The sequence below is a fragment of the Asterias rubens genome, chromosome 1, assembly GCF_902459465.1.
Source record: "Asterias rubens chromosome 1, eAstRub1.3, whole genome shotgun sequence".
Lineage (NCBI taxonomy): Eukaryota > Metazoa > Echinodermata > Asteroidea > Forcipulatida > Asteriidae > Asterias > Asterias rubens.
The window spans coordinates 25,223,827-25,244,854 of record NC_047062.1 but is presented as its reverse complement, the minus strand read 5'-3'; the positions used below and the strand labels follow the sequence as shown (position 1 = coordinate 25,244,854).

The following is a 21,028-nucleotide window of genomic DNA, read 5'->3' as shown; positions in this document are numbered from 1 at the left end:
ATACAAAAATACAACATTTTGTTCACAGAGCATGAAAGCTGTTTTCCACTGATGTCCAGTTGAACCACTAAAAACATACAATATTACAGTATTAATATACAAAAAAATGTAAAACCAAACAAGTTGTGCGAGATTTGAAATTTGTGCCAAATGGAGATAGAACATTTTTGCACTGATGCGCAGATTTTCACTAGCCTGGTGCTTTGTGTCTTTACAGAGTATGAAGAAAGCAATTCAAGTCAAGATGGCTGAAGGAGGCAAGGATTCAGACTCGGCAGTCGAGGCACATCTAAAGAAGAAATTACAGCTGCATGTATCCAAGGTAAGACATGAAATGCCGGGTCAATCTCGAGAGTTTTAGTGGTCCAAAAGCCTGGTTCATACTTCCTGCGAAGCGAATGTGATACAAATTTTGACGACAAAGGGCTGTTTTCGCAGCGAATGTTTTGCAGGAGTTGAGCCCAAGTCAACTTTGCATTTGCAGGAAGTATGAACCTGGCTTTAGTGCGGCAATAGAGAATCTTTCCAACATGGCAATAGCAAAGTATTTTTTGAGTATTTTGTAACATTTGGTGCTCATTATGGGGCGTGGTGTACCCCCCTCCTATTGTGTATTCATTGTGTTTTGTGAATCTCATGTACATGGTGTTATGGAAAACTACTAGATTGTATCTCCACCATGCAGAGTATCAACTCCTACATGTACTCCTACTCAAACCCTACTAGATTGCATCCCCACAAAGTTTCAACTTTCGTTTCTTTACTTTCCTTGTCCTCAGCATCTACGTGACATTCTTCACATCCGGCGTTACACCGAGCGCAACATTCGCTCGCGAGGCACGCTGACAGACGCTCCCGAGGTGCCTGATATCCGCCTTCCCGAGGTGAACCTACCCAGGGATAAGTGCATCCCGGTGGTGCAGGGACTGATGCAGCTACTCCTGGTCATGGACTCTACTTGCCATGCAGACCTATTCCTCTTCGCCTGCAAGGTTAGAAATCCTTTTGGGTGATCAGCAGTGCCATGGCAGCTTCGCTGCTCTAGCTGTTATCATAATTATTGATTTGATTTGATTTCTTGTTTTATTCCAAAATGGAACATACCCGTAACCCTGGGAATGGGTAACACCAATGTTTGAACTACACAAATTGCAGTTGACATAATCTGCCCAACCACGACAAGCCAAACTCAAAAACTCACACAACTCAATTAAATTTTGTTTTGGCCTTCTCTTTAAACAGAAAAAAATGGAAATAACATTTGTGAATTTAAAAGTCTGTCTGAAGCCCGGTTCATACTTCCTGTGAATGCCATACAAATTTTGACGTCGCAAACTCGCAACGAATGATTCGCGTCAGCTGAAATGTGCTCAACTTATGCAAGACATTCACAGCATAAACAGCATGTGACTGCAAAATTCATATGGTATTTGCTTTCGCAGGAAGTCTGCTTTAGTTGAGCTTTGCTTTGTTCTTTAAATTCTTGCATAAATTTTCTATCTACAGGTTTTGGCGAGAGTTGCCAACTCAACGCGACCAGCCATCTCACTCTCAGAGATTGCGACCAGCGAGCAGCTGATACAACTCCTCACTCCGTGTGTGGGCACCGAGTACAACAGGGGCACGTCATCGTGGGGCGGTCCCTGGGCCATCATGGTGATCACGTACTTCTTACAAGATACATTGGAAGGTAACAGCGGGGCTTGAAATTTTTTTTTTTCTTCAAGTTTTGACAGTTCAAATCTTAAACTGTGTACATGACGGTTTTCTTAAGTCTAGTCATTCATGTCCTGTGGTATTGTGGACTCTCCCTCAAGTTCGAACCCTATGTGGGCTGATTTAGAGTTTTCCCATTGTTATGCAAGAACTGTGTTCACATTTGTTCATTCATCTGAAAGGCATCTTAAAGCCATTAGACACTTTCGGTAAACAGTATTGTCCATGGCCCACACTTCGTGTATCACAACTTATATATAAAATAACAAACCTGTGAAAATTTAGGCTCAATAGGTCATCAGAGTCAGGAGAAAATAACGGGAAAACCCATCCTTGTTTCCGCACGTTTCACCATGTCATGACATGTGTTTAAATTAAACCCGTAATTCTTGATATCGAGAATTGGTATTGTTTTAATGTTTTCTCAAAAAGTAAAGCATTTCATGGAATAATATTTCAAGAGAAGTCTTTCACCATTACCTTCTGTAAACCCTGTGAGTTATTTGTAAATCTGTGGATTTTTTTTTTTTTTTCTGTACCGAAAGTGTATAATGGCTTTAACAAATTTCAGTCTCCTGATTATGACCAGATCAAGCAAGTCGAAACGTTGAGACCAATAAATAACTAACTCGGTGGCAGTGAAGTGAATAACGAGAAGTCTCCTTGATCCACTTAGCGAAAGCCTTGATCGATTACCTAGCTCCCCAGGTTGTTCTTATGAAGCAGAGTACTATTTTATGGCTCTGCTTATTGCGGAATTCTGCCCTTAAGGCGTCCTGTTAAAACCCATTTACTCGATAATTCCTTCCCCAATAGAAAGAAATTTTAGTTGTTTCCGGTCTTATAAAAAAATCAGACAACCATATTTGAAAAGACACATTTTTTCTCCTTATTGACTGTATGTACGACTAGAATTCTAAGACTTGACCACTTAGTTTTTTCTTCTTACACCATTAGGAGAGAAGCTGTTTCCTTTCACGCTGGAGTCTCTGGGAGCCGTAGGGGGGCAAGAAGAGCCAGATATCGAGGAGGAGCTCGACACAGATGCCACCCAGGAGGACCTGGAGGCTGTGGCCGGAGCTAGTGGACCTACAGATGACGGATTTGAAGGTAGCCATTTCTATCATTTTGGTTTTTCCAACGTAACACATTTTTTTATTTTATGTTTTATTCCGTAAGCAACAAAGAACAAACAAAGAAGACAATGCACAGAAAAGCATCCAACAAAATCAACAGTGTCTACAGGCATGCAAATTTTCAAACACTCATGTGATTTCCTCTTTTATATTCTGGCAAAGTACACCTTTGTTTTTTTTTGGAACCACTCGATTGTTTTAATTCTATATAAACGTAGCTGTATACAATCAAACTAACATGCGGAAATTCTTGCATTTGTATGTCATTGCATCTTGAATTTTTAGTTTCAAATTAAAAAAAAGGAAAGAAAAGTTATTTTCAGCGACAAATGCATGGTAATAATAGTGCCAGTTTAACTGTTGTTGTTCATTCCTCCCCCCTTTTGGGTACAAGTTATTAAGTTATATGTAACTATATGGAAAGGTTTGCGGTAACACCATGTAATGACGATCTCTAATACGTTGGGGTGGTTCTGAAAAGAACCGTTGGTTTCCACTCTACATTTCGATCAGTATGCTCTGATTGTCTTCTGCAGAAAGCTGGGCTCTGATGCTGCATGCTGCTTAAGTACTGTGGAGGCGAATTTCCACCATGCAAAGTTTCAAATCCTACTTATATGTAACTAAACAATCCCAGAGAGGATATTTAACACCCTAGAGTGCCGATGAGTGCAATAATTCTTTAGAGCAGCCATGTTTTTATTCAACTCAATCAAATCAACCAGAAGGAACCAAATGTAGATGTATTTGAAAAGCCATGATATTCTCTTGTCTCTTGACAACAACAAAGCTGTTCTCATGGTTTTACTTGACATGTCGGCCGCTTTCGACACCGTCGATCATGACATCCTCCTGCAGAGACTTTGCAGTCAATTTGGAATTATAGGTAGTGTTAATTCTTGGTTCTGCACATACCTCAGGGACCGTGTGACTCGAATTTCCATCCAAGGTGACACCTCTCGAGAACAAACCATGCTGTCAGAAGTCTGGTCCTTTCCCGCCTTGACTATGCTAATTTCATGTTGTATGGAGCACGCATAGTTGATCTAAAACGCCTACAACGCTTGCAAAATAAAGCTGCTCGGCTAGTCTTTGGATGTGGACGGGACCAGCCTTCTGGTAGCCTGCTGACAGATCTACATTGGCTACCTGTTAAGGAAAGAATCTGTTTCAAAATGTTCACTCTGATTTACAAAATTCTCCATGCTCAAGCTCCCTCGTATCTTGTTAATTTGGTTCACTTACAATATGGTATTTCTGATGCACACAGCCATCGACTCCGCTCCTCATCAGACTTGACCCGGCTCTCCATTCCTAGATCCAAAAGGAAAGCCGGGACACAGCCTTCGCACTACCACCAAGTCTGAGAGAAGCTGCGTCGTTGGCTGTGTTTAAATGCCTCCTCAATACATTTTTATTTCCAGAACCATCCTAATTTGCTCCTCCTTTTGTTTCTCTATTGCCTGTCGTTGGTCTGGGTTTTTTTTCTTTTCTTATGTTGCCCTCCTTTTGTTAATGTTAGGCATTATAATAAGTGCTACATTTCATTTGTACTTTGTTGTTTGTCCTTTGTAGAGCCCATGAACCCATTGGGTGACCCTGAGCTCTCAGACTTTTCTTCGGGGACGGCCTCTGACCCTTATGACCTCCAGTTCATGGATGTGATCTACGGCTCAACCAAGTACGACGATATCGACATATGGCATGAGAAGCTACAAGATTTCAATAAGGTAGCCTGTAAGTTTGGCGGCATCCAGTCCATGATTCCGTTTGGCAGCACCGGTAGCGGTATGCTTCGGAAAGGCGGCAGGTAAACAATATGTTGAATTCAGAAAAGTCTTTGGGTTTCGTCTTCAATAGGAGGCTCCTGTCGGCAGTTTTACTGCCTAGATTTACACTGTATGTTTGAATCGGCAATTGTCTCTTAAGCTGTGTTCCAATTAGACGTGTTTTTGTAGGAGTACCTTGTCTGTAGAAATAAAATCCAATGGGGATGCACATAAGACATCTTTGTCAACTTACAGCGACCGTGATGTAAAACTAACAGGTCGAAAGAGGTCGTCTCTTACGTAACTACGCAAAAGCTTGCCCCTAATCATGTGACATAGCAACTGTTCAGATAGTCTGAGAAATTCAAATTTAAGTGGTAACTTGTACCAGACAAAATTCAAATCTAACACACAAATGAAATGAATGATATAAAGTTTCATACAAACTTGTTCTTCTTTCAAACTTCTAAGCAGTTATAACTTTTGTTACTCCCAACAGGTTCACCAAAGCTGGAAACAACAATGGAGATCCATCCAAAGTAGCCCTAACCTGTATGCCGAACGTGTCCATGGCAATGGACGCCAGGCTAGAGCAAGGTCTGGAAATGCAAGTAGAGTGGTATTTGAAGGTAAGGTCAAAGGCTAAGTGTCTTGCTCAAGATCATGACCAGAACCTGAATCTACACATTTCAACAACACCAGAGCCAATTTTCATAGACTTGCTGAATCACACAAAAGTTACTATTAGCACAACAAAATTATGCTTACTAAAATAAGGTTACCAGCCAAACTTCCATGCCACAGGTACACTTAATGACTGGTATCCTGCTAATTTCTGCATAGGGAAATTATTTTGCGATATTTTCTGCTTAAGCAGCTCAATGAAATGGGTCCCAGACCTTGAGTCCAGGGCCCAATTTCATAAAGCCTGTAAGCATAAAAACTTGCTAAGCACAGCCAAATCTTACTTAGCAAAAAAAGGTTACAAGCCAAAATTCCATAAAGTTTGCATTGTTGTAAATTTTACCTAGGTTTTGCTCAGCAAAGAAAATTGCTTTGCAGCATTTTCTGCTTAACAACTTTATGAAATTAGGCCCAGTACACTAGACCTCATACTAAGGGATATCTAACTGTCATTTCACGATTCCCTTTGCAGGTCACATCTCTAATGGAGGCCAACCATGTCAGCCAGACCCTCATGGGTACAGTACCCCTCCCTCTCACCCCACAAGCTGCACCCTCCAAATCAGAGGAGACATTCACACCTGAGATGGGCCCCACCATGGAGGCGTCTAGTGCCCTGCCTCGGCGTGGCTCAATGACATCCAGCAAGATGCTTAGTAGCTGCTTTGATCAGCTGTTTACCAGACTCCCGACTAATCAGGTAACCAGAGAGATCCGTTAATACACAGCTAGGTCCACTATCTTTGATCTAATTTGCCTATTAATAGTAGAAGCACCCATCTGTACATTATAAGTTATCACACTAGCGTGAGTGAAATACGGAAAAAATATAGCGCTTCTGCGTCCAATATCCAATGAGGCCAAATGCCGAGTTTGATATGGGACGCAGACGCGCTATATTTTTCCGTATTCCACGGGCCCGTGTGATAACACGTTTATCTTCCAGCCTCCTTAAGTCAACCTCATAAAGACGAAAACAGCATGCACGGGCATAGTTTAGAATGTAATTTTGGCACTGACCGTATGCAGAGTGTGACGCATTGACACTCACAAAACGGAGAGAACTATATTAGAACTGGGAGTAGGTTATGGCTTACTGTCACACTCCGGTTCAAGCATCTGATTGGAGGATAAGCGCGCACTGGAAGATAAGTAAGCATACAGTACTCTATAGGTGTTTTGGCATATGCAATCTTTACACTCCATTTTGAAAATGTTGAAAGGATTGCATGAAAGCAATCTTAATTTTATATATCACCACCGAAAAGATCAGATCTATTTCTTTTTGTACAAAAAAGGTCTTTATGCTCAGACCTGATTGTTTTGTTTGTGTAATTTTGGTTTACTTTAGTAGCCAATGGTAACGAAAAGGGGGTATGAATGCAGTCTGACTGAAATCACCAATAATGTTGTTCCAGGTTCTGTTGGGATTTGAACCCTATTCCACTTTATTTGAATGCAGTCTGACTGAAATCACCAATAATGTTGTTCCAGGTTCTGTTGGGATTTGAGCCCTATTCCTCTTTATTTGAATGCAGTCTGACTGAAATCACCAATAATGTTGTTCCAGGTTCTGTTGGGATTTGAACCCTATGCCACTTTATTTGAATGCAGTCTGACTGAAATCACCAATAATGTTGTTCCAGGTTCTGTTGGGATTTGAACCCTATTCCACTTTATTTGAATGCAGTCTGACTGAAATCACCAATAATGTTGTTCCAGGTTCTGTTGGGATTTGAACCCTATTCCACTTTATTTGAATGCAGTCTGACTGAAATCACCAATAATGTTGTTCCAGGTTCTGTTGGGATTTGAACCCTATTCCACTTTATTTGAATGCAGTCTGACTGAAATCACCAATAATGTTGTTCCAGGTTCTGTTGGGATTTGAACCCTATTCCACTTTATTTGAATGCAGTCTGACTGAAATCACCAAAAATGTTGTTCCAGGTTCTGTTGGGATTTGAACCCTATTCCACTTTATTTGAATGCAGTCTGACTGAAATCACCAATAATGTTGTTCCAGGTTCTGTTGGGATTTGAACCCTATTCCAGGTTCTGTTGGGATTTGAACCCTATTCCAGGTTCTGTTGGGATTTGAACCCTATTCCAGGTTCTGTTGGGATTTGAACCCTATTCCAGGTTCTGTTGGGATTTGAACCCTATTCCAGGTTCTGTTGGGATTTGAACCCTATTCCAGGTTCTGTTGGGATTTGAACCCTATTCCAGGTTCTGTTGGGATTTGAACCCTATTCCAGGTTCTGTTGGGATTTGAACCCTATTCCAGGTTCTGTTGGGATTTGAACCCTATTCCAGGTTCTGTTGGGATTTGAACCCTATTCGATTTGAACCCTATTCCAGATTCTGTTGGGATTTGAACCCTAGTCCACTTTATTTGGAGAGAGTACAATACGACCAAAATGTAACTAACCATTGATTATTTTTTGGTAGGTACACTTGGATGCTTTGTTGAAACTCTGGCTAACTCTGAACGAGGTCGGCCAGGAGAACGAGTCCAAACAGGACGGCGCCTTCGACACCAGTCTGGTACCCGTAGTCACCCTCAGCGCGGACTCCATCGGCTGCCTCCTGCACGCCCTCGCCTGGAACGTCAACCTGCCCGTCCACACGTGGTGTCTTGCGTTCCACTGCCTGCTGGCGCTGGTCAACAGCAAGACGGAGGTCGACGGGAAGTCGCAGAGCGCCGCCGGGGTCATCCTGAGCCATGGGTCGCTGATCGCCGTTCTGGTTCATTTCTTGTCCGGTAGCACCATGCATGGGCCAGTAGGAAGTCTGCACTATCAACAGGTAAATTTGAGAGAAAAAAGTTTCCTTGTGGATAGTTTTAACCTGTATGTCCGTCTATCTTAATGATCTTCTCTTCAAGGGAACTCGGCAAACTCCTACAAGGGGATATAAACGCCAAGCTTGCAACAGCCAATCTCTCTCATACTAAGATTGAATTATCGCTGTGATTACGAGTTGCACAAATCAAGAAATTGTTATTCAGTTATTCAGTAACTAGACGACAATACTTATTCTAGTCATTGTGAATTCAGCGGTTAGCTTGGTAGGATTCGAACCCACAACATTTTGATTGCAAGTCCTGCAGGCTAACCACTGGAACACGGTAACCTGCCTTACTTCATGATTTCCAGTAGAACACACCAACGCTGTTACATTTTGTAACTTACCTTTTATTAAAATTGACATTGACTGTTTTTTGTTCTTCTCTAGGTTGGCCCAACTGTCACTCAGGCAATGTATGAATTCCTAGTCAGACTAAAGCTGAGACTAGCCTCCGCTCCAGCCACCAATGCACCTGACTTGAACAGCCTTCTACTCAGAGTGGTACAGATTCTGGCTGAGCCACAGTAAGTGTGACTGGAAATTTTATTAAACCGTGTTAAACCCGGTTCATACTTCTTTCGAATGCAAAGCAAATTTGGCTGCACATAGGATTATGTGTTGCACAAAATAAAAAAATTGTGATCAAGTAACTAGACGACAATTCTTATTCTAGTCATTGTGAATTTGCAGCGCATGTTTCACAGGATTTAAACACAGTTCAACTGTTGCGAATTATTCTCTGCAAATTTGTGACATGAAAATTTGTAAGGCATTCGTATTCTCAGGAAGTGTGAACCAGGCTTTTTGTATGTACTCAAATCTTAGCTGGAGAATTGGAAAATTTTGCTTGCCGGCAGATAGATTTCAGGTAGAGGGTGGTTCAGATGTCAATAAACGGCAAATGGATTATGGGTAGAAGACAGACTTTGAAAGAAGGAAATGACAATGTTGTTTGATATTGTCTTGTTTGTTTGCAGTATGTATAGAGGAGCATTCCATACTGGCACAGGTCCCCTGGATGCTCAGGTCAGGATGATGGAGTTTGTCATCGAGCAGACGTACAACCACGCCGACGTCAGCAACATCACCTACACCATAGACGCCATCAGTCTCCTGGTCCACAACCACATCAGCCTCAGCCGGCGCGGCACCAGCACGACGGCCTCCAGCAGCAGCATCAATGCCCACTCCTGCTTCAGCGGCGTCTTCGCCAGCATGCTGCGGCCGGGCGAGGTGCGCTCCAACACCAGCGAGGCCAATCGCGACCTCCTGATGTGTCACCTGATGCAGCTGGTCAACCAGCTGGTCAAGATCCCCCTTGACCGGGACGCCGCGGCGAGGTTCCAGCAAGGCCTCCCGGGGCGGACATTAGGTATGCCGTCTCCTCAACAGCCTGTTGATACACCCCTCGAGACAGACTCCAGTAAGATAAGCTCGGCGTCGACGTCCTCCCAACAACCAAGGTCGAGCTCACTCAGCGACGACGATAAAGAACGCTCCTCTGGGTCCGCGACGCCCCCGGTTGTAGAGCCCCCGCCACCATGTATAGCAGACGCTGTCCTAACCATGGGGGACTCCATCCCTCTCTTACTCTCATCCTTAAGTCACTGTAACAGCAACAAGATGGCATCCTTCCTCAATCTCAATACCTCTACAATGGATCCTGTGTCGGTCGGCGACAACATCTTCCAGGTGCTCTGCACCATCGCCGCCAAGGTCACCTCCGTGGATCTGATGCTGCGCCCTCTGTTGACCTACTTGGGGGGAGGTCTCGGTAATGGTGGAGGCCTGAACGGGCCCTCGTGTGTCCTGTCCGAGCCACTGTTGTGGTTTATCATGAAGGTTCTTTACTCGGACGGCGGACTGCAGTCGTTCCATGAGATGGGTGAGTAGTAGTATTCTAGGACAACGACAATGTTGTTGGTGTTGTCTTCGCAAGTCATCTTCTTGGCTGCGAGTAAGGATGACTAGCCTATTTGATTACACTTTACACTAGCAAAACAACCCGTCTGCTCAGGACTGAGCGGTCATTAGTGCTATTTTTATGGATTTTATCAAATCGCTTTTACATATTCTGGAGCTCCTTGTAAATGGAGTTGTGATTGGTCTTTAAAGCCTTCGTTTGGCAAAAAGATATTGATTTTTTCTTTCAGATTGATACACATTTTCATTTATAGGCACTGGACACTATTGGTAACTGCTCAAGACAATTTTTAGCATAAAACTTACTTGGTAGCGAGCAATTAAGAGCATTTTCATATGCTTGATCGCATCACATATATTACTGTTTATAGATAATGACTAAAAACGTAGAAAATATTATGATGCTTAAGACTTGTTTTGGATTGTATCAACCTTACAGGTGGTGTACAGCTTGTCTGCCGTAATCTGGTTGCCAGCAATCGTTGCTTTATAGACAGTTCACCCAGTAGCATTTCCTCCATCATGCAGCATCTAGGCACCTCCCTAAGGAACTCTACATCTTCAACACGATGGAGCAAGACCAACAGTTCCTCCTCATCCTCGGCCTCGACGGCTGAAGTGGAGAACTCGGAGGGACTGACAAACTTTGCGCCGTTCGGTAAGCCCGCCATGATTCAATCTCTTAATAGAAGATAAGGCCTTTGGCAAAGAGAACCAATCAGAGCAGTGACTGACTCAACACTGAAACCTCTGAACCCCTATATATATATATAGTCCAATATGTCTCACACTTTTCAGTCTCCTGACGATGACTAGAGCAAGTCGGTTTAAAAGTTTAGACCAATGAAGAACTCACAGACCTAAGCTGCAGTGGCGCTCAAGAGGCTTTTTCATACACATTATCAAACTCTATCCTCACATTTATATCCCTGGGTGAAGAGAAGCAATTGTAGTAAAGCATCTTGCGGGATTCAAACCCACACTTTGGTGACTCAACCACCAGAACTTGAATTTTATGCACTAAACCACTCGGCCATGACACCTTACAGCCTAAGCTCTGTGCACTTTGAAGTTGTCCCTCCAGTCAAGCACAAGGACTTAAAAACATTCTTGACCAAAACCCCTTTTGCATGCTTTCATCATTGTTGTCATCAGGATCTTCATGTTTTTTCTAACCATGGCTTTTGGATTTTTTCACAGGTGTGATAAGTTCCAGCAGTCCCACAGCCCAGCCGGCCGAGGTTCTACTCCAGCCCACAGCACCCCATCGTAGGGCCCGCTCAGCAGCCTGGTCCTATCATTTCTACCCGGAGGAGACCTGGTGTAATCTGACCATCAGCTTGCCCAGTGCTATCCTGCTGAAGGAGGTTCACATCCAGCCACACCTTACATCCCTAGCTAGTGAGTAGTTAAGATTATCTTGAAACAGCCAACCCTCCTACTATTAGACCATTCAATGCCATTCACTGTGGTTTCGAGTGTTAGATAAACTATGCCAGCCGACAACATGATATCATGTTGTTGCTGCATTCGTACAGTACACAGCCAACCCTCCTACTGTCTGACCATTCAATACCAATCACTGTATATAAACCATGCCAGTCTGCTGAAGGAGGTTCACATCCAGCCACACCTTACATCCTTAGCTAGTGAGTAGTTAAAATTGTCTTGACACAGTCAATCTTCCTACTATGAGAACATTTGATAGCATCCATTGTGGTTTTAAATGGTTTGGTACCTTTTGTTGAAAAACTTTTGGCCATGACATAAATCACTTCTCGTGGTTAATGAAGATGTACGTGTATGTGGTACATGTATAAGTTACTTGTAGAAGTTTCAGCTTTATTAGTGGTCTCCAGAAGACGATCAGAGCATACTGATCGAAACGTCGAGTTGAAACCAATGGTTCTTTTCAGAACCACCCCAACTCATTAGAGATAGTCATTACATGGTGTTACCGCAAACCTTTCCATATTGTATTTCCACCATGCAAAGTTTCAAATCCTACTTAGTAGTCATGTTTTTGAGAACCATAGAGCATTGTTTTCAGGAGAGTTGCATAATACCAGTTCTGGTAAATAAGTTGTACATGTACCATGCTATTTTTGTCTGGGGATATTAATTATTCCTTTCTCAAAAAAAAAAAAAGCACTTCAGTAAGTAAAATTTTAAGGGACTCCTTCTACCATCATTATCTTCAAACCGTGTAAGTTTAATGTAAGTCTGTGGACATTGTGTTTCGTGTCCTACAAAAAACCCTTTAAAGCAGTCAGTTGACTATTAACCGAATTTTGACACATCAATTTCTTCAGTGTCAAATACTGCCAACTGCATAAATCTTTTCAGGATTGGTAACATTTTGTCATGCCTATCTTAACATGTGATCAACATAGTACACAGTCAACCCTCCTACTGTGTGAACACTGAGTATTATCCACTTTGATTTGAATGAAAGATAAACCATGCCAGTCTGCGATATGATATCATTTGGTGATGACTATTTTCATGTTTTTTTTTTCATGCAGCCTGCCCATCCTCAGTATCCTTCGAGATCAGCAACGCCCTCGGCTCATCCCCGACCCCCGTCAGTCCCCCGATATCCACAACTGGTCTGACCTACATCAAGCTCCAGCTGCCGAGACCGGAGGTGGTCACCTCGGTCTGTCTGCGTCTCCACCGGCCGCTTGACTCGAGCACCATCGGCCTGTCTCAGGTCATGCTGCTCGGTCTGGCTGCATTCAGCGGAGGAGGCTGGAACGGATCGGGGACGTCGCAGCAGAGTTTACTGGCACCAGCTGAGGATCACGCCACAAAAACAAGGTACTAGACTTACATGATCTTTAACAATTCAAATAGTCATACTATACCATACTTTACCAATAGTCATACTCCACTATACTATACCATTGTCCTGAAGACGTTCAGAGCATACTGATTGAAGCAATAAGTCATTAACCACTGGTTCTTTTCAGAAACAACACTACTCAAAAAGAGATATTCACATGGTGTTACCGAAAACCTCTCCCTTGGTTTATCCCAACAAATAACCAATCTGTGAAAATTTTGACTGAATTGGTCACCGAATTCAGTTGCAAGAGAATAATGAAAGAACACCCTTGTTGCGTAAATTTTGTTGACTTTCAGATGTCTAACAAAAGGTTTTAGGCCTAAAGTCTTTTAATATTATGGTGAGAAATTACCTCTTTCTCAATAACTTTGTTACTTCAGCGGGAACTGTTTCTCACAATCAACAGCTCTCCATCGCTCGTTACAAAGTTTTTTATGCTAGCCCTGGCGGCCTTACACTTTCATATTATACTACAGTGATGTTCTGGATATCACGGTACATTTCTGGGGTGAAAATTTTTCAAAGCTTCATAACTAAAATCTTACCTGCAAGAAGCCACTAATTTCTACAGATTCACATTCCATGGTAAGACACATTTTTCTGTGGTGGGTTTGGTCGTCATATATTCCTCAAATATCCGTAATTTTTGTGACATAATGCAGCTCCCAACGTTAAGAATTTCCCGTTTTGATCGTATTCTCACATTTGTCTGCCCTGCGTACGCAAGACGCACGACACGCATATATTGCGTTGCGTTTGCATGTTAACATTGTGCAGTCAAGAAACAGTGACCAAGAAGTGCATAAATTTGTTTAGTCATGCGTCTTGCACGTTACTGTGAGAATAAGATCAAAACTGAAATTTCTTAACACTGGGAGCTGCATTATTTCACGAAAAAGACGGATTTGTGAGGAATATGTGACGGCCAAAACCCACCGCAGAAAAATGTATTCTGCCATGGAATGTGAATCTGTTGAAATTAGTGGCTTCTCGCAGGTAAGATTTGAGTTGCGAAGCTTTGAAAATTTTCCGCCCCAGAAATGGACCCTAATATTTAGAACTCTGTACCTGTGTACAGCACAGAGCGGAAGAGTTCTTCAATGGGCTAGTGTTTATGCTAACAATTATTTTCAGTTATTGTTAAAAGGGGGTCCAGTGCCTTTAAAGTCTTTTTCCCCCCCACTGTTCCAGCATGAGATGGCTGCGTTTCCTACACCACTGCCTGATCCAGGACCCGTTGATGGCAGCTCCCATAGCCACAACGGCTTCCAGCATGCCCTCTCTCCTGACCACCTGTACCTCCTTGCTACTGTCCCCACATTGCCAGGAGCTTGCTGTCAACATCGAGGCAGTACTCCTCAAGCTTGGGCTGTGCTCTACTGACGTGGGGCTCACCCTCTTTGATATCATACTCAGGAATATCTACGGTGGTGAAAACGGTAGGTTTTTTTTTATATATTGGTTTGAGATTATTGTTTTTTTTGCCAAACATTCATAGTGTGGTTATGTTCTGGCTTTAACTTCAGTTTTTTTTTTTTTATACTAGTGTGTAATAAACTAGTTCTTATAAAGCGCATTTTTCAATATCGTATCACTGCCTTTACTTTTTAGTTTATTGATATTTGGGATGCTTTTTAAACTTGTGTGAGCAACATTTTGTTGTTGTTGGAGAGTATAAAGTCTTAGTGCCCTGGCCATTTGGTCAATAACATTCCCTTATCTTTCTCATCTCCCTGGGGAGTATACAGCCAGAGCTGCCATGGCGCCTCTGAAGGCTTAATTTCAAATACAATATCAACCTCTACTCTCGCAGGTACTCATTTATACCCCTGGGTGAAGAGAAGCAATCTTGTTCAAGTGTCATGTCCCAAGTGTCACGACCAGGACTCAAACCAACACCCCGATGACTTAACCACCAGAACTTCAAGTCATACTTTAATAAGGACACCATTTATTGAAAAATGAGTGCATCACAAAACTGAATTTGACTGTAGAGCCCCTCTTTAATGAATGCCCTGTGACCTATCCTCTTTAAAAAATTGGGTTGACCTAAATCCAAATTAATAAGGCTCAGAAAATTCATTTCAATTTTCAGTAAACAAAATGTTTTCATACACTTCTAGATTCTGGCGCACCGCTGATGGGCCGAAATGTGGATGCCTCGACTGAGTCCACGGTAGACATCATATATCAACTGGGAACCACTTCGGACCAGGGGACCAAGGAAAGGTAATGTACACTTATGAAAAACCTGATTTTTTGTTTAACACTGTAAAAAACAAAACACTGTGTGGATGTGTCGAAGTCCACATTGTGTTTCAAAACCCTGCCTTGTGTGGACCACTTTGTTGTCTGGTACACACTTCATATGAAGCATTAAAACACAGCCGTAAGCCCTGTACACACTGCCTGCGAATGCAAATGCGATCAAATTTTGACGTTACAAACTCCCAACGAATAATTTGCAACATTTGAACTGCGTTCAACTCCGGCAAAACATTTGCTGCCAAAACAGCCATGTGACGTCACAATTTGCTACGCATTCGGGCTTTGCAGGTCGGGATTTTGAGGTCCTGCGATTGTTGTTTTATTATTCCCTCCTTATGTAATAATAACAAGTATCTCCCCCCACCCCAACCCCCGTCCAGGGTCCAAGCTTTACTCGACTGGTTGGGAGACACCGCCAGAGTCCATCTCCACAAGAACAGCAGTTTCCATCGGAGCCCCCTGACCTTCTCCCCCACTGAGGTCAGCCTGCTAAGCCCCGCCCCTTCCCACATCATGTGCGTTGCGTCGGTCATCTGGGCTAGTCATGAATTAAGAGCGCCGTACAACGTAGGAAGTCTGATTACTAAAGACTTATTCAGGTGAGATCTACTTCTCTATGTTCACAGCCAAAACCTTTTTTTTTTATATATCTCTTTTTTTAAATCTTTTTTTTTTAAACTCTAGTTATTATACACACCATTATGCAAAATGTTCAATAACTTCCACTTATGAATTTGAAGAAGAAAACCGAACCTGTGTTTTATTTTCCCCTATACAACCATCCAGAAAGACGGTTGAGTGGCCAGGCTTAATAATTAGAGCGATTACATATGCCCACCTGAAGTGTACTTTTATTTAGTGCATGTTATTTAGTACACATTTATACAAACCTGCTTTGATCTACTTATCTATTGCTGAAGAAACTGTTCCTAAAAGCTCTGTGAAATCTATAACTCAAGGGGTTATCAAAAGGTAGAATTGCCGTCATTTAATAATAATAGTAGTAAGCGCATTTTACAATAACTGTACCAATGCGCTTTACATTAGTGCCCTGGTCATTGGGTCAGTAACATTCCTTGAATCTTTCTCAGCTCCCTGGGGAGTATACAGCCCGGGTTGCCGGGGCGCTCAGAAGTCCTTTTTAAACACAGTATCAACCTGTACCCTCGCAGGTACCCATTTATACCCCTGGGTGAAGAGAAGCAATTACAGTAAAACATCTTGCTCAAGGACACATATGTCATGACCGGGATTCGAACCCACCCTCTTAACCACCCGTCCATGACACTCTACCTCATTTCAATATACATCCTAAATTCCCTTACATTATTATTATTATTTTGGGCTTGCAGCTCGTTGTATGAGTGGTCTGTCGTCATGCCGTTGAGCTCCCCACTCAAGCAGGCTGCAGGGTACGTCCTGTGTGCCATATGCCACGTCCACCCAGCACTCTACATCACCATGCTGTCCTGGATGGGCATCATCAACAAGGAAGAGGAGATGGAGATGGATGAACTACTCACAGGTCAGTGCTCAGGGTCAAAGGTCATTCTGGAATCACAGAATTTGTCAAAAACTGTAGATCAATCCATGAGGCTCCTCCTACTTAAAGGCACTGGACACCTTTGGTAATTGTCAAAGACCAGTCTTCTCACCAACATGCATAGAATAACAAACCTGTGAAAATTTTGACTCGATTGATCATTGAAGAAAGTAATGAAAGAAAAAACACCCTTTCTGCACAAATATGTGGGCTTTCAGATGCCTAAAAAAAGGCTTCAAGTATTTTGATATTTGAGTGAGAAATTACCTCTTTCTCAAAAACTACGTTACTTCAGAGGGCACCGTTTCTCACAGTGATTAATACTATCAACAGCTCTACTACTTTTTATACTAACAATTAACATGAGTTATTACCAATAGTTTCCAGTGCTTTAATGCATTTAGAAACCCTAGTTATGAATTTGCACTCATAAGTTGAACAAAATGTTTAAGTCCCATGACAAAAAATCTAAGCAAGTTTCTGCCACTTGGATCGCTGTGTCATTTCTTTTTGTGTGTGTGGCGCAGGGCAGAGCCAGATGTGTCATACAGGATACCCACATGGGTGCAGTTGGTAGACAGTTACAATAGTTTTGCAACAAGTAACAATTTAAATTCATTAACTTCACATAATTTCCTGCTTTTAATACTGAGGTTCCAGACGAATCTTATTTTCATTTTCATTTTCTTCTTCAGACGACAGCAAAGATGCCCAGGAGCATGGGACTAGTCTAACAGACGATACCAAAGGAGCGAGTCAGCAATCGCCAAGCCGACCCGTACACATCAACATGTTAGACCAGCTTCACCTAGCGACATTGGCATCAGCCTCCCAGTCGCCAGCCGCAATCCAGATACTCCTAGAATCAAACTTTCCGACCATGCTGGCCAACGCGCTCATGGATTTCTGTAACTATGAGATCTACCGCAACAGGCAAGGTGGAATGGACGACAGTCCCGCATGGCAGACTGACTCCTATAAACTGATCGAGGGCCAGGGGCTTTCGTCCCCACGGACTTATCGCACCGAAAGCTGGGACGGCAGTACGGTGTCTTTGATCCACATCACGTCGGATAAGATAGCCCCCGTCCTGGATCTTTTCACCAAGCTAAGCAGTGAGCTAGTGATGAAGAACTGGCTTGGCGGTCCGGAAGGCAGCACCTTCTGGTCGTCGCTGCTGATGTTGCTGTGCAGCGTCAGCTCCAATATAGTGCAGCTGAACGTGCCGGCCCCCAATGCCAAGAAAGTCTCAGTGATGACGTCGCAGCAGCGTGCGGCCATCGAATCGTCAACGATCGCCTTCTTCACACAGGTCATCTCGTGTCATCCGAACAACCAGAGACTCCTGGCCCAGGTGGTGTGCGAAGTGGCGTGCAGCTGCAGCAACCAGGCTGGGATGCGACTGGCCATCTCGGGCTTCACCCGACGCCTGATCTTGCAGCTCATGCTGGAGGACGAGAAGGCGCTGGTGTACATCCAAGGGGCGTGTTGCCTGCACAAGGGGCGTGGCACGGCAGCCGGGAGGGGCTCATGCCATCCCCAGTTTGGGGTCGGCCATAAATACAGAGTGATGGAAACAAAGATGACTACATCTGTAGGTTCACTGGTCTCGGAAGTCTGTGGTAAGTCAAACATCATGCCAACCTTGTTTCTACATTGTAGGGTGTAAGATCTTGCCATCCCATTTTCCCTTCTTGGAATACCTTGATGGATCATAACACATTCAAAACTGCTTAACAGTTTTCTGCTGAGCAGAAATGAGCAGGATTACTAGTCACAAATTGTACATGTGACATAGTATTTTGGCTGGTAACCCTATTCTGGTAAGCCTAATGTTGTTGTGCTTTGGTACCTTTTATGCTTAAGCAGCTCTATGAGATTGGGTCCAGGCCATAAGCTATTTTTTTGGCACTACCATAGTTCCTTTTGGTTGGTTAACAGTTTGCAGCAGCTAATTCTATCTTATCAAGTTCCTGCCTTAATGCACCACTGAGTCAAGAACTTAAGCAGCGACCAGCAACACTGTTCAGCATTCTCCTGAAGACGATCAGAGCATACTGATCGAATCGTTGAGTCTTTAACCACCGGTTCTTCTCAGAACCAACACTACTCAAAAGAGATATTCATATGGTGTTTGCACAAACCTCTCTTATTAATTCTATCTTCTCATTTAATTTGTGGTAGATTCTCTGTCCTTAATGAAGTCAGTGCCTTTCCCTAAGGACGTGAAGGTCAAGCAGTCCAAGGCAGAGAAAGCCAGCAAGGACCAGCCGTTTGTTCTTGTGGACTACCTCCCAGGGAAGAAGGAACTTCTGGAGTCGGAACACTACATCAACTACTCACACCTTGGTAAGTTTCGTTATGTGGAAGGTGAAAGCACTTGATGCCAGCATTTTCACCGTACCATCCTTGGTGTTTTCTGTTGAGAAACATTCCGGAGGTGGAATATAATCGTCTAGGCGAAGTAAAGACACCAGATATGGTGGTCTTTGGCACAGGGATGTGCAGTTTTCCCATAGAGGCCCTTTTGTTGTTTAGTGTGACCTAGTCTGAAATAATTCTTTGGGGTTTTTCTCCATTGTCCGAATTTGAAACTTCCTTCCTTGTCCTCTCTCCATTGGGTTCTTACATCATGTAGCTAGTGTAGTGTCTTAGTTTGCAAGAGTCTATGGCTTCACACCTAGAATAAATGAAATGAATGTAATCACAAATATATATTTGTTTCCATGTAATCCTTTTAGAAACTAAGCCTAAGAAGCCGATGACCGCATCCCACATGGACAAGGAGCCCAACTCCTCAGCGTTCTCCGCTTTCTCATCCTCCTTCAAGCTCCTCCCCATCTCAAGCCAAACTCCGTCGACAAAGTCTCAATCCACGTCCACCCAGCAGGGTCCCGCAACGAATACCAAAGATCCAATGCAGGTGTCTGTGGTGACCCTAGGTCATGACCTCCTACCAGAGGTCAGTCTACCGGACGCGTTGACCCTAGGTCAGCTCGTCGCTGTCTTGCAGAGCAAAGGGCTCCCTCTTGGGTCGCCCTTCTTAGAGATGAAATTGAACCTGGGAACACAAGAGATTGGCGCCTCGTCAAAGACCGACAGCTCGAAGAGCAGAGAGGCCAAAGAAGGTACTGAAATATTTGATGGTTTTTGTCTTTCTTTTAGGGTGTCATGGCCGAGTGGTTTAGATCATCAAGTTCAAGTTCTGGTTGTTAAGTCATTTGAGTGTGGGTTTTGGTTCCGGTCGTGACTCTTGAGCGAGATACTTTACTATAATTGTTTCTCTTTACCCAGCAAGAATCTGCGTAAAATCTAGAGAAAAAGGTTGTACATGTACAAAATCGTTCAACAACATCTAGGATATGGGTCATACATGTACATTTGATGGCACTTTTTGAGTACATAAAATATATCTTCATACGATATTGGCTCTGAAAGAGAAACTTTTTATGTAATTTCTTACAGCAGCGACAACAAACGGAGCATGTGCAACGACATCATCCGCATCAACTTCAACATCGACTGGACTCCCCAGCATGTCGGAAAATGGCACCACACCTGACAAGTCACTGCTACTGGACTCCACACCCATGCCATCCTTCCTGCACGTCTTTGCAAGCCTAGGGGGTCTGGCGCTGATTGCCGAGCACCTCCCGATAGTGTATCACGACATCCCGCGGCACGTGGTCGGGGCGGGAAACGGACACTCGGAGAAGAACGGAGAGGGCGGGGTCTTCTCGTGGCAGTCTAGTACGGAGCAGTGGGGAGTTGCCTCTCAAGGCATAGAGGATGAAGATGTAAGTCTATGGCCATGTCCGAAGTAGCGGCTACAGCTATGGCTATGGCTAGATTTCCGCATCATCATACGTTGAAGTATTGTATAGGGCATCCTTAGCAACACCCCTAGCAATAGTCGTAGCCGTAGCTGTAGACGCAAAGCTCAGTTCATACTTCCTGCGAATGGGAATGCGATGCGAATTTGACGTCACAACTCCCCTTTCGCTGCGATAGTTTCAAGAGAGTTGAGCACAACTCAACCCACTGCGAATTTCGTTGCGAGTTTCGTTGCAAATTTGTGACGTCAACATTCGTATCGCATTCGCATTCGCAGGAAGTATGAACCGGGCTTAAGGCTGTATCCGAATTGGTGGCTGTGGCTAAGACTGTTGCTATTGACAACCTATACTTCAATACATGATGATGCGGTGATTCAGCCATAGCCGTAGCTCTAGCTACCATTTAAGATGGTTTATGCACAAACCAGTAGTGCTGCCGACTGCCGTAGGCAGAT

General features: G+C 43.4%; 1 protein-coding gene across 4 annotated transcripts in view; it reads left to right on the top strand.

The window, feature by feature from the left end:
* LOC117291804 (baculoviral IAP repeat-containing protein 6-like) overlaps nt 1-21,028 on the top strand; it is a 67,520-nt gene that overhangs the window by 31,801 nt on the left and 14,691 nt on the right. For all 4 annotated transcript variants that reach the window (XM_033773729.1, XM_033773746.1, XM_033773738.1 and 1 more), the window contains exons 30-50: nt 218-322; nt 780-992; nt 1,507-1,690; nt 2,674-2,826; nt 4,428-4,662; nt 5,121-5,250; nt 5,778-6,005; nt 7,757-8,113; nt 8,543-8,679; nt 9,133-10,040; nt 10,518-10,736; nt 11,279-11,479; nt 12,604-12,898; nt 14,118-14,365; nt 15,050-15,155; nt 15,575-15,793; nt 16,547-16,719; nt 17,433-18,359; nt 18,922-19,086; nt 19,479-19,865; nt 20,203-20,534. In XM_033773729.1, the coding sequence (XP_033629620.1) occupies nt 218-322; nt 780-992; nt 1,507-1,690; nt 2,674-2,826; nt 4,428-4,662; nt 5,121-5,250; nt 5,778-6,005; nt 7,757-8,113; nt 8,543-8,679; nt 9,133-10,040; nt 10,518-10,736; nt 11,279-11,479; nt 12,604-12,898; nt 14,118-14,365; nt 15,050-15,155; nt 15,575-15,793; nt 16,547-16,719; nt 17,433-18,359; nt 18,922-19,086; nt 19,479-19,865; nt 20,203-20,534 (5,922 nt within the window). The remainder of the gene's footprint in view (nt 1-217; nt 323-779; nt 993-1,506; nt 1,691-2,673; nt 2,827-4,427; nt 4,663-5,120; nt 5,251-5,777; nt 6,006-7,756; nt 8,114-8,542; nt 8,680-9,132; nt 10,041-10,517; nt 10,737-11,278; nt 11,480-12,603; nt 12,899-14,117; nt 14,366-15,049; nt 15,156-15,574; nt 15,794-16,546; nt 16,720-17,432; nt 18,360-18,921; nt 19,087-19,478; nt 19,866-20,202; nt 20,535-21,028) is intronic.